General features: G+C 36.9%; 1 protein-coding gene across 5 annotated transcripts in view; it reads right to left on the minus strand.

Moving 5' to 3' along the window:
- LOC128217033 (nucleolar protein dao-5-like) overlaps positions 1–12,774 on the minus strand; it is a 39,304-nt gene that overhangs the window by 16,926 nt on the left and 9,604 nt on the right. For 3 of the 5 annotated variants that reach the window (XM_052923845.1, XM_052923843.1, XM_052923844.1), the window contains exons 1-4: positions 9,283–9,383; positions 7,664–7,706; positions 4,147–4,235; positions 629–3,762 (exon numbers count right to left, since the gene is read on the minus strand). In XM_052923845.1, coding sequence (XP_052779805.1) covers positions 629–3,762; positions 4,147–4,235; positions 7,664–7,706; positions 9,283–9,382 — 3,366 coding nt within the window. In that variant the 5' untranslated portion in view covers position 9,383. Of the gene's footprint in view, positions 1–628; positions 3,763–4,146; positions 4,236–7,663; positions 7,707–9,282; positions 9,390–12,774 lie in introns of those variants that run through there. The other 2 variants (XM_052923847.1, XM_052923846.1) reach the window with 2 other exon arrangements.

Below are 12,774 nucleotides of genomic sequence, written 5' to 3' on the forward strand. Positions count from 1 at the left end.
CATTCTAGATAAACATCGGTTTATTTTTGTAAAGTTTGTTCCAATTTGGCTAAGTACTGCATATATATATATATATATGCAGCTTTAAGCTGCTTACCCCAAAAACATGTAGGCTACCCTGAAAATGAATTTTCTCGAAGTCCATATCTTAAATTTTGGGATAAATGATTTATTAAATATGTAATCTTAGTAACGACTTTAGGCAACGTGGAAGTAAATGACCATAATACTCAACTCTATGCATTCTGGGTAGACCTTCCGGTAAAGTTAGTTTTGAATGATAAAGTTATTGCAAGAGATATTGTTTTGTTTTATTTCAAACAAAACTGGATATGAAATTACCTATTTTGCAATGTAAAATGTCGGATAAAAAATTTTTAACCAGGGATTCTATGGGCTAATATTTATTTATCAATACATTATCATATGCTCTTTTTCGTTTTGATCATTTAAGTAAAATGAGTTAAACATAATGATGCACTTTAATAAAATTAAAAAGTTTCTTTTGAGCATCAACCTTTGGGAACCTATATTGTGCCCTATTCAACTACATTTTACATATAATTGTGCCCCATCTGTGCAAAGCAAGAGAAACTATCTATCATATATAAAGTAAATGGCTACATACCCTTTCATCTTCATCGAGTTCTGAGTCTGAAGAGGACGAGGATTCCGTGGTACCATGACTACCAGATAGGATATCAGACTGGATACTGCAGTCGCTGATTGGTCTCAGATTCCTCTCATCTCCACAGTCAGACAGGCTAGACATGCTGGGACCCAGTCCAGAACTCAACACATTCTCATCACTTCCTGTCTGGTACTTCTCTTTGCCAAAAGGACTGGAAGTTTTTGGGTAAACTTTGAGAAGCTGGTGTTTCTTATTAGCTGGAGACTTGATATCACCATCAAAACAGCTACTGGAGATTGACATGTCTTCATTCGAGCTAGCACCACCAGTGATTGCACTGTCAAAGTCATGCCCAGCAGATGACAAGCTGGAAGTATCAAATGAGTGGGAGTTGTTCAAGTTTCTTGGTGGAAGCTTGGGAGGAGATGTTTGTTTCCTTGTCTTTGGTGCAGGTCTGGACATTGCAGCATTAGCAATGGAAGGTTGTAAGTGAGTATCAATATCTTTCTGATCAGGAATGTCCTGATAATCATGATGCTCTCCTTCTGAGGAGTCACCCTCCTCATCTGGTATTGAATGGTAGAATGACCCAGTAGAGTCAACTAATCTTTTGTGTGTGTCCTCATGCTTTGAGTGTCTTGACAAGTGCATAGACTTAACCCGTTCATCCACAGGTACCACAGTGTCCAGATTCATGGTTGGGGAGGGTGGTGTGACCTTGAAAGGCAGGCCTGGGGGTGGAGGTGGTGCTTTCCGCGATGGGCGGTTCTTTCGCCAAGAAGCCGGCCTGTTTGGTTCTATTGATTTACCTGGTGGGGTATTTGTTGCACAGAGATCATTTGACTCATTTGACTGTTGACGTCTAGTCTGTGGGGACTTTTCAACCACTGATTTCATAGCAGTAATATCTGATTGGCTTCTTTGAACTCTTAGCAGTTTGTGTCTTTTTGGTTTTGGTGGGTGTGGCCTGGCCTTACCTAAGGTCATGGAGATATTTGAAGATTCAGAATCTCTTCTTGGTCTTGACATATCAGGCAGGGATTCTGTATCACTGCCACAAGAATCATATGCCATTTGATTGAGCGATCTCAGCCTTTTCCCCTCCTTTTTTGGCCTTGGGGGCCTGATAGGGGAGTCTTCTCCTACATCCACAGAGTTTGACCTCTCCGATCTAAATCTCTCACCAGCTATAAGGAACGGAGAGGACTTTTTCTCTGGTGATGATCCAGACCTTGTTAAGGAAGAATGTTTGTAGCTGCGAGTCAAAATATCTTCAATTTCATTCAAAAGTGAAGATGGTTCAAGTAATTCCTTATCACCTAAAATATCTTCGAAACTGTCTTTATCACTTGAACTATGTTGTTGAGCTATGGTAGGGCTAGTTTTTGTTTTATTTGGAGAATCATCACTAGCAAATTTCAAAAATTTATCACCAAATTGAAAATCCTTTGACAAACACTGGTTTTCGCCACCACCTGGAGCTTGCGTCTCTTCGTCACTATCATAAAAGAGGCTCTTAAGTTCTTCCACCGAAGGTACATCCTGAATATCAAAGCCAGTATCCCTACTGATTTTCTTTCTCAGAATCACTGGGCTATGGTTTTCACCCTCAAGTTCAGTTATATGAGACTTTGGTGATCTGTTTACTCTTTTCTCTATCTTTCTGTACTGATCATCATCTAATTTGACTGGACTTTCCCTTCCTACAGTGTCACTTTCAGGAACATCTTTCCTTACTTCAGTAACATCTTTCACATCACCATCATTTTTCACACCATTTTCAGTCATCTTTTCCTTGAACACATTATCACAGACAGCACCAGTTTTAGAACTAGTAAGGTTATCCCCAGTTTGAGCACCTAGTCTCTCTTCATCCAAAGATTGCCTATTAAGAGATTTTCTAGGTGTAGGTCGTGGCCTTGCAACTGGTTTTGGTGGGTGGGGCTTTCTTAGTGGGGTAGGGGAGACTTTTGTTTTGATGCAAGTCTCTTTTATTCCAGTTTTTGTATCACATTGTACAGAACTTGAATCCCCACTTTCAATAATAGTATGCTTAATTTCTTCAACACTTGATTCAGTTTCAGTTTTCTTATTCAACTGTTCGTTACTGGAATGCACATCACTTTCATTATCAGTCCTATGTCTAATCCAAGAGTTATCTCCTGGCTCATCCGTATGCTCTGCAGATTTAGCAGGCTTAGCTGGTGGCTTAGGAGGTGGTTTTCGTTGCGAGAGAGGAGAGTGGGCCGGAGATGCCATTTTTTTGTACTTTACTGAATGGTTTGAGGGATTTTCTAAACTATGAACTATTTTAATGGCATTCTCCGACTTGCTTATCTTCTCCATACTAGTTTCAGCAACTTTTATCTTTTCATCTGGTTTAGCAAAGAATGTTGATTTTCCAGAACTTACAGATATGTCATTTGAGCTGTTTTCTTTTTTAGATGTTTCCCTTGATTTATTAAGCATAGATCTTGGCTTAGGTTTCATTGGAACTTTGGGACCAGATGATTGAGATAAGTTTTCTTGAGAATTTGCCAGCTTTGACATCATACAATTCACAGAAGAACCTGCATTAGTATTTCGATCATTGTCACTTTGATATGTTTCCCTGCCCACTGAAGAATTGTTTTCATGTTCATTTCTCTCATTTTCTGTATCTGCACTATTGTTAACATTCAGTGAGTTATCTGATTCAGCACTGCCCTGTGTAGTTACAGTCTTTCTCACTGAGGCCCTGGGAGGGGTCATTGGTAAAGAAGGTGGGGTTCTCCTTACAACTGATTCAGACTCAGTCAAGCTTACTGGTGAGCGATTATCAGGAGGATGTTGCTTAAATATCGTAGGTTTTGGCGGAGGTCTGGTTGGGGTTTTTGGTAGAGGTTTTGGTGGAGTTTTCGGCAAGGCTGATGATGCTGTTTTTGGTAGAGGTGGTGGTGGCCCCTTGGGACGTGTGAGAGTTGCCCTTGAATCCAGAGTGGAAGGGTCAGGGGTGCCTTGAGGTGTGGACTGACTGGTGTCCGGTGGGGTGGAGCCAGAATAAGATGGGGTTGGGACAGGGGCAGTGTCAACACTGCTGCTCGGGGTCGGATCTGCAGCGGAGTGCTCTGTTGTGCATGAGGGACTGTCGTCTGTGCAGTGAAAAAAGAGGAAATTCATTGACTAGATATAAGTTCTGATAAAGACTTGTTTCTTCCTCAATATCAAAGCACAGGAGTACACAAAATATTTTACAATTTTATACAAAGTAGTTTTTACAATAATACTTTGCTATTGACAAACAAGCATGCCTTGAGTTTACTGTATACAGTTTATTAGTCAATATGAGGTAATATGAAAAATCGTTACTCTATTAATTTACATATTCTCTCAAACAGCTGAGCAGATTACTTAATGGTAATGAATTTCACCAACTTGAGCAACAATTTGCAAGATACAAGTCTTACTTAAAATGCAATAAGTAAGTGGAAAAGATATTGCAATCAACATTGTGTAAATTCATTTTTTTGACAAACCTCCATTTTTCAGCTCCAACGCTGGTTTAGCTGGAAGAGATGGTTTCAATGGCAATGAAGGCTTGGGTTTCTTTGATGGCGGAGGGGGCCTGAAAAAAAAGGAATTTATTTTGAAGATTGTTAAAAAGAAGGCTAGATAAATTGAGAAGATCTTGTCTTGTTACACCATTTAGCTTTTTGTCGCATATATTTTTTTATATGTGAATAAATGGAGTAAGCATATAATATGAATTACAAAAATACATTATCGTAGAAAGAGACATAGTCTTCATTATGTCCAAAGATATTTTATTAAAAACAACAACAAGAGAAACGAGGGCTGTCACACGAAGTAACAAATGCCCACAATTGGACCTTATTTGATGGATTACTAACATTTAATGTATATGTTGAATAAAGGGTTGAATTCAAATCACATTTCTCTTAACAAATGTTTTCAGGAGGTGCTTTACTTATCTGTGAAGACTGATTGAGTTCCCACTCTCAGGGAAACACCATTGCTGAGATAGTATTTGTTTAACATTGGCAACAAAATGTGACCTTGATGTTTGACCAGATATGAGACATCTTCCAAAGGAGGTTGACAATTTACCAATAGTGAATTTATAATAATATTTTACAAGGTCACAGCGACCTTGACTTTTGACCTACTTACCTCATATTGATATGGATCATCTGCTGGTCATAACCAACTTGTTTTATATGCTTGAGATTTCTAGGGTAAAGTATTCTTCAATAAATATTTGAAAACCATTTTTCAGCTCAAGGTAACTATGATCTTTATCTTGTTGAAATGACCTAACCTGCCTACCAAGTTTGAGTAACTCTGCCTAAGAGTTCTTCAAATATTGATTGGACTTAAGCATGGATACAGATGGACAGACTGGCAGACTTCCAGTCTGATTAGTAGATGCCGCCCTTCAGGGCCATATCAAATTGAAATATTCAAATATTTTAATTCTCTGTTATATCTCTATTATATAAACAATAACGTTATATTATTTGGTATTTAAAAACAGGCTTAAATGTTTGTTCTAGTCTTCCATCAAATCTCTCCCTTAAACTTTACTCCGACCATGAACAGTGTATTGCTAACTGGTCTCTAGTACCCTCAGAAATGGTACCAAGCAGCTGATTCATTTATCCCCCATTTTTCAGTGAATCCAACAGACCTACACCACGAAATGGACCATAATCTGCATTAAGATAATTCAATGAAGACAGATGTAATTCTTTAATCAAGATTTATACCATGGAAAATAGCTATCCAAGATAAACAAGGCTTGAAGAAAATCTATGTACCAAGGCCCCTGCTGAACAAATAATACACATTTTGGAATATTTACAACATTATTTCCAATAAGCCATCCAGTCGTTTCAATGATCAAAGAATTCTTCTTTTAAGGTTTTTTTTTTCTCCTTATCAAAACCTATCTAGCAATCGATATGCAATCCAGGACAATCTAAACTTGAAAGTTTGTTTAACATAAAACATAGACATGAACTTATAATTTCTGCATGCAGTATAAATCAAATTTGTAAATCTTTTTGGCAATTCTGAAAGGGACAAGAAGATAAATCAAGTCAGAAAAAATTGAAAAGTTAAAATTCTTAAGTACACTTTTGCTACCACAAAAAGAAACTTCGATATGATTGGGTTTTTGATAAATTTTCCATCTGGTAAATGCAATCAAGGCGAATATGAATTTCAATATATTTTGTGTTATGATACAGTATTTGTAAATAGAGTGTGTGATGGGGGAAGGGGCTTATTTAGATGAGTGGTATACAAGATAATGCATTCCTAATGGTTCATTCAGAAGTTTTAAGTCAGATACTTAAGTCATCATGCAAAACTGGCATTATTATAAAATCAGGATGCCCTTTTAGGCAAATTTAAACATTGTCGCAATTCTGTGAGTCTTTCTACAGAAAAAAAATGCTGTTTATAAATCCTGGAGGAAACATAGACTTATGCACCAGTCAATTGTAACCACGGCTCCCCCAGATCCGAGGGTATACCGGGGATAGCCAGGGAAATGGGCTGTGTTTTTTATCTTTTATGGTGGCCCCACAGTGCTGGGTGAATGTGGTGGTTATGTCTTCGCGCAAAATATAGCGGGGAATGGGCCTTACCTAGGGTCCCTTTGGTGCGGGGGCATTTGGAGGGGATTTTACCATTAGTTTGTACTTGCAGGACGGGGATATTACCCAGGGTTAGATGGACCGAAAGTCCCCGCTATTCCCGGACCTGGGGGGGGGGGGCCGTGGTTACAACTGAGTGGTGCATTATAAGAATAATGTTATATACTACAGTACTTATAATGTATGTAAATTATTTCATATATTACTTAAATGAGCTCAATACACATGAAACCATCCGGGTTTTTTACTTTTCAGAACAACATTCTTTACAAAGATGATATAATGGTTATAAATGCTTAAGCTTACTGCAAAAATCAAAGTGCACCATTTCACCCGAGTTACATGTACTTGAATAAATGTGGGAACAAGATTATTTATTTACGAATATTAAACATATGGTGTTTGTTTAAGTTTACAAAAGCATTAGTTTAGGAAAATGTGTGCACAACATGAAAGAACACTGAATGCTTTATACATCGTTTTTTTCAGCATGGCATCTGGAATGCTTTACACTAAGATAATGAAAGGTCCAACCATCATTTTGTAACTTAAACTGATAAATGAATTCTTCTGTGATAATGAACAATTACACCCTTCACATAATTCTAATGAAATAAATATTACATTACAAATAACAAATTTCTGCTCATTTTCATTCTGAGAAGTTGAAGTTTTGAAATTACGAACAAGAAATACCAGTAATAAATACAGGATTATATACCGTATTATCATTTCACATCTTGTTCCACTGCCAACACAGGATAAAATTTTCTTTGCGTTTATCGATATAGTCATCAAAGTTATTTCAATCTATGCAAAATCCTACAGTTATATTACACAAAATAAACAATTTGAAATGAAAAGCAACTTAAGGGAACAATCTTTTTTCCTTTTTATATTGTTTCTTTCTTAGTAATATTTACAGCTTATTTCTGCTTTAATAAACCAAAAAAATCAGCATAAGCCAGGCACAGCCCAACTGAGTCTAAGTGTTGGCACGAATGTCTCTTTACACTAGTGAGCTTAGAGGAACCAACCGCTGAATGACCCACATAATAAAACCAGTCCATGACTAACTTGGGTTTAAGTTTAATGAGTTATGGAATGGTGTGGCACCCTGTCCAGTTTCTGGCAGCACCCTTTTCGCCTTCATGCTTACCTTCTACCTTTTTAGAATGAAATGCTTAAGACTGTCAAATATAACTTTTGTTTTGATTAAGACTTATTGCATTGCTATATATACATACAATTATATATATATATATACAATAATATATTTGGCAGTTGAAACCTAATATTACTACAATAAAACACATTTCTTAACATTTTTGTTTCAATTCTTTATTTTATTTAATAAAATTCCTGGAATTACCTTGGCCTGTTTGACGAATGGGCAATCATCTGGGAGTCCGTACCTGAAAATATATTTTGACCAAATATATAGTTTCCGAATTCCCCTTCATAAATTATTCTTGTATCCTAGGTGCACACAATCCAGTCTGTCTTTTTTATCATTCACTAATGACACTCTCATGACACCACTTGTATATAGATATCAACATTTTCCCACACTTTTAATGCAAATGGGAGTCCAGATTTTTGAAAGTCAGAAAAATTATAGGTCTAACAGTTGTCATCATAATCATGGCAGAAGAATCTTCATCTTTTATATTTCATGTTCAAGGTCTATTAATGTAACTGTCATTTCAACAGTCCTGAACTACCAAGTACGAATGCATAATGGGCAGATGTGACTTTCCGTGTCAAAAATAACACTCTCCATCAATTCATGGAATACTAATAAATTTTATTCAAATTTATTCCATTTTTTTATGCATCTCAACAGTAACTTGAGTGGCTTAAAACTGTTGGAAAAAGATCCTTCACAAGAACGCCTAAGAGAATGTCTCGCATGTACCAACTCTGTGTTAGACGTTACCTTACATTAGCCTCGCTAAATCTCTCAATTCCTTATATATTCCAGACCAATATTGATCATCCCATCATTTTGTACGAATTCTCTCAATTCTCCATAGCTCATAGCAGGAATCTTGGACTGTAAATGTTTCTCAGAATACAATGTATGGCAATATTCCCCAAATAAAAATCTTGTTATAAGAAATGAGAACATAGGAAATTGAGTTGGAAGTGCTAGAAAATGCACTTAATACAGTATAAAACAACATGAAACTTGTGCAGGACTGTTTTCATGGAATGGTTAAGATATCTAGGTTGAAACAAAATATATAAGTCACAGGGAAGTGTAAGAGCCGAATCTAGATTAGTTTTGGATGGTTATAATTTTCTCCAATGAACACATCGAGAATCTTCTTTCAGGGCTTGTATTATATTACATAAATCATCTTACATATACGTCATTTTCTAAGTAAACTTAAGTGAAAATATCATCCTGGTCAGGTGATATTAATTTCTAAATTATGTCAAAAACAATTTATTTACATTCACTAATCAGTCAAAATTATTACTTCTATGTTAAAACATTTAGTCTTATTAATAATTATCTTTTAATTTGACAACGTATGCATATTGACTTAAGTTAAGAAATGACTTAAGATGTTTTATGAATAAAAGGTTCTGAGCACATATTCCACTTTTAATATGAAGTATTTCCATATGTTCACAGTTCGTTTACATGTACAGTCAGAATAATGTAAATATTTTTAAGGCAAGCTCCTAGGAAATGGAAAACCTTTTAAATGAACTCTGGCAGTATATACATCAGCTCTGATGGCTTATATAATTTCAGTAAATGAGTGTTTTCAACATATTTTGCTTTTTTCATGGTACAGAAAATATACTTTAAATGCCTGATTACAGTATGTATGATATAATTAGTACTGAATGGTAAAATAATATACCGGTAATAAATATCTACAACAATATTTGACCAACAAGAAATGTGAACATCTAAGAATCAATAAGATACTTATTATGTTTGAAAAAGAATATTAGTATATATCAAAACTGTACCCATTTTCTTAAATATCCAATTTTCAGAAATTTCATTGAGATCTACAACACAGACTGCATCAGCAGAACTGGACTCGTGAAACACGTTCCACTTATACATCGTTGGAGGACTTCCTTCCGGTCTGTGGAGCATTCGCAGTTAAATTTGGCTCAAAACTAGTGTGTATGAACAACTGCAACCTAATAAAACTGCTGCTTGGCACTACTTGTTTAAATAATATTAAGACAAATATCCAAAACATCAATGAATTTTTAGTCCAACTGAAATATGGTGCACCAACTGTGTTCCAGGATTCATAATGCTGTTAATGCAAGTGTTGTTGAGTTCCAGACACTATCTGAACTTGAACAGATCCCAATTGGATTATGCATGAATCATTAATGATGATTATTGTCACTAACAATCATAAAATAATGAGGAAAAATAATGCATCCCTCACAGCCAGTCTATATGGATGTGTTAGTCACTTTTACTGCAATAAGTCCCGCTGATCATGTTCTAGTAACCTCCTTTTCTCAAATCAAGTATATACTTAATATGATGCACTTGTATTTAATTTTTCAATTTAAACAACACTTAAATGAATAGTCTGTCAGAGAGCTTATTATATTATTATTATGCCTCATATAAAGAGGTAAAACTAAGTCTATGTAATTCACATTTATTCTTTCAGTATCATACTTTGACCGTGGTGATGGTATTACTCACCACAATTGAGACCTAGTGTGTTTTTTATTTATTATTATGATTGTCATGCACTAAGTGAGTCAGTAACCATTAAACAGCCGGTCAGTGACACATAAAGCATTTGTAAATGTGACGCACAATAATAAATTTTAGGTCAAAGACCATGGAATGTAGAAACAAGGTTCTTGATTACTCTCTTTTTACTTGCAGGTGCTAAACTAACCTTTCTATATTCAGTAGCACATATTGAGTCCATATAAATTATGCACAAAACATTAGAGCCATCGTAAGACAGCACGCTCAACTACGCCGCTTTGACTTAGAATACAACAACGGTGTAATAATACCAAGTTTGGTCTCTTTATGTCAAAGCTAACTAAAATTATTTGATACATAAGGTGACTTGGATGCTGCACTCCCACCAGCCCGCTCAAACAATGACACAAGTCATTCAAATAACTTGATTTCCCATTATGAAAATGTGGTTAAGAATATACAAATACGCCTTTCAAAGGAAATAAAAAAAAATTCAAGGGCCATAATTTGTATTTAGGCTTAAAACGGAGTTATGTTTCTTGTTGTAAGATGGTCGTAAATAAGTTTGAATTTTATTAAGGGCATTGAATGAACGGTATAGAAGTTTTTTTATAAAAATCCCAACTTGCCCTTAACTTTTACTTGCCTAAAACTTTAACCCAAGTCAATCAGGGGCCATAACTTGTATTAAGGATATGGAGTTATGTAACCTCATAGGGTGATGGTCCTGAACAATTGTGTGAAGTATTAAGTCAATTGAATGAAGGGTATAGAAGTTATTAAACAATATCCCAACCTGCCCTAAAATTTTAACCTAAGTGCCATAATCAATCAGGGGCCATAATTTGTATAAAAGATAATATGGAGTTATCTAACCTCATTATGTGATGGCTCTGAACATCTGTGTGAAGTATTAAGTCAATTGAATGAATGGTATTGGAGTTTTAAGTGAAAATCCCAACTTGCCCTAAAACCGACGCTGCGGCGAGTAGTATAGCCCACCTATTCTTCGAAAAGTCGAGCTAAAAACCAACATATGTCATTGACCTTAAAGAAAATACCTTAAAATGAGACACAGGAAAAGTCAAATTCCAACAATAATACAACAAGGGAATACCAATGCCTGTCTGATATTGTTTTTCAACATAATTTTTTATATAAGTAAGTTGAACTAAGACAAGGTCGACATGTCAACTGCTCTGAAATGACCAGTGGATTTAGACCAGGTGTATTTGTCAGCTGGTCTGAGATGACCATTGGAGTTAGACCAGGTGGATTTGTCAGCTGCTCTGAAATGACCAGTGGATTTATACCAGGTGGCTTTGTCAGCTAGTCTGAGATGACCATTGGAGTTAGACCAGGTGGCTTTGTCAACTGCTCTGAAATGACCAGTGGATTAAGACCAGGTGGATTTGTCAGCTGGTCTGAGATGACCATTTGAGTAAGACCAGGTGGATTTGTCAACGCTTCTTAATGACCAGTGGACTAAGACCAGGTGGATTTGTCAACTCTTCTGAAATGACCAGTGGATCTAGACCAGGTGGCTTTGTCAGTTGGTCTGAGATGACCAATGGAGTTAGACCAGGTGTATTTGTCAACTGGTCTGAGATGACCATTAGAGTTAGACCAGGTGGATTTGTCAACTGGTCTGAGATGGTAAGGGGAGTGAGGTCAGGTGGAAATGTAAACTGATCTGAGATATACAGTGAATTTAGACCAGGTGGATTTGTCAGCTGGTCTGAGATGGCCATTGGAGTTAGACCAGGTGGATTTGTCAACGCTTCTTAATGACCAGTGGACTAAGACCAGGTGGATTTGTCAACTCTTCTGAAATGACCAGTGGATCTAGACCAGGTGGCTTTGTCAGTTGGTCTGAGATGACCAATGGAGTTAGACCAGGTGTATTTGTCAACTGGTCTGAGATGACCATTAGAGTTAGACCAGGTGGATTTGTCAACTGGTCTGAGATGGCAAGGGGAGTGAGGTCAGGTGGAAATGTAAACTGATCTGAGATATACAGTGAATTTAGACCAGGTGGATTTGTCAGCTGGTCTGAGATGGCCATTGGAGTTAGACCAGGTGGATTTGTCAACGCTTCTTAATGACCAGTGGACTAAGACCAGGTGGATTTGTCAACTCTTCTGAAATGACCAGTGGATCTAGACCAGGTGGCTTTGTCAGTTGGTCTGAGATGACCAATGGAGTTAGACCAGGTGTATTTGTCAACTGGTCTGAGATGACCATTAGAGTTAGACCAGGTGGATTTGTCAACTGGTCTGAGATGGCAAGGGGAGTGAGGTCAGGTGGAAATGTAAACTGATCTGAAATATACAGTGAATTTAGACCAGGTGGATTTGTCAGCTAGTCTGAGATGGCCATTGGAGTTAGACCAGGTGGATTTGTCAACTCCTCTGAGATGACCATTGGAGTTAGACCAAGTGTATTTGTCAACTATTTTGAAATGACCAGTGGATTTAGACCAGGTGGCTTTGTCAGCTGGTCTGATGGCCATTGGAGTTAGACCAGGTGGCTTTGTCAGCTGGTCTGAGATGGCCATTGGAGTTAGACAAGGTGTATTTGTCAGCTGGTCTAATATGATCATTGGAGTTAGACCAGGTGCATTTGTCAACTCCTCTGAGATGACCATTGGAGTTAGACCAGGTATATTTGTCAGCTGGTCTGAGAAAGCCATTTGAGTTAGACCAGGTGTATTTGTCAGCTGGTCTGAGATGGCCATTTGAGTTTGACCAGGTGGATTTGTCAGCTGG

Source organism: Mya arenaria, chromosome 14, assembly GCF_026914265.1.
Source record: "Mya arenaria isolate MELC-2E11 chromosome 14, ASM2691426v1".
NCBI lineage: Eukaryota > Metazoa > Mollusca > Bivalvia > Myida > Myidae > Mya > Mya arenaria.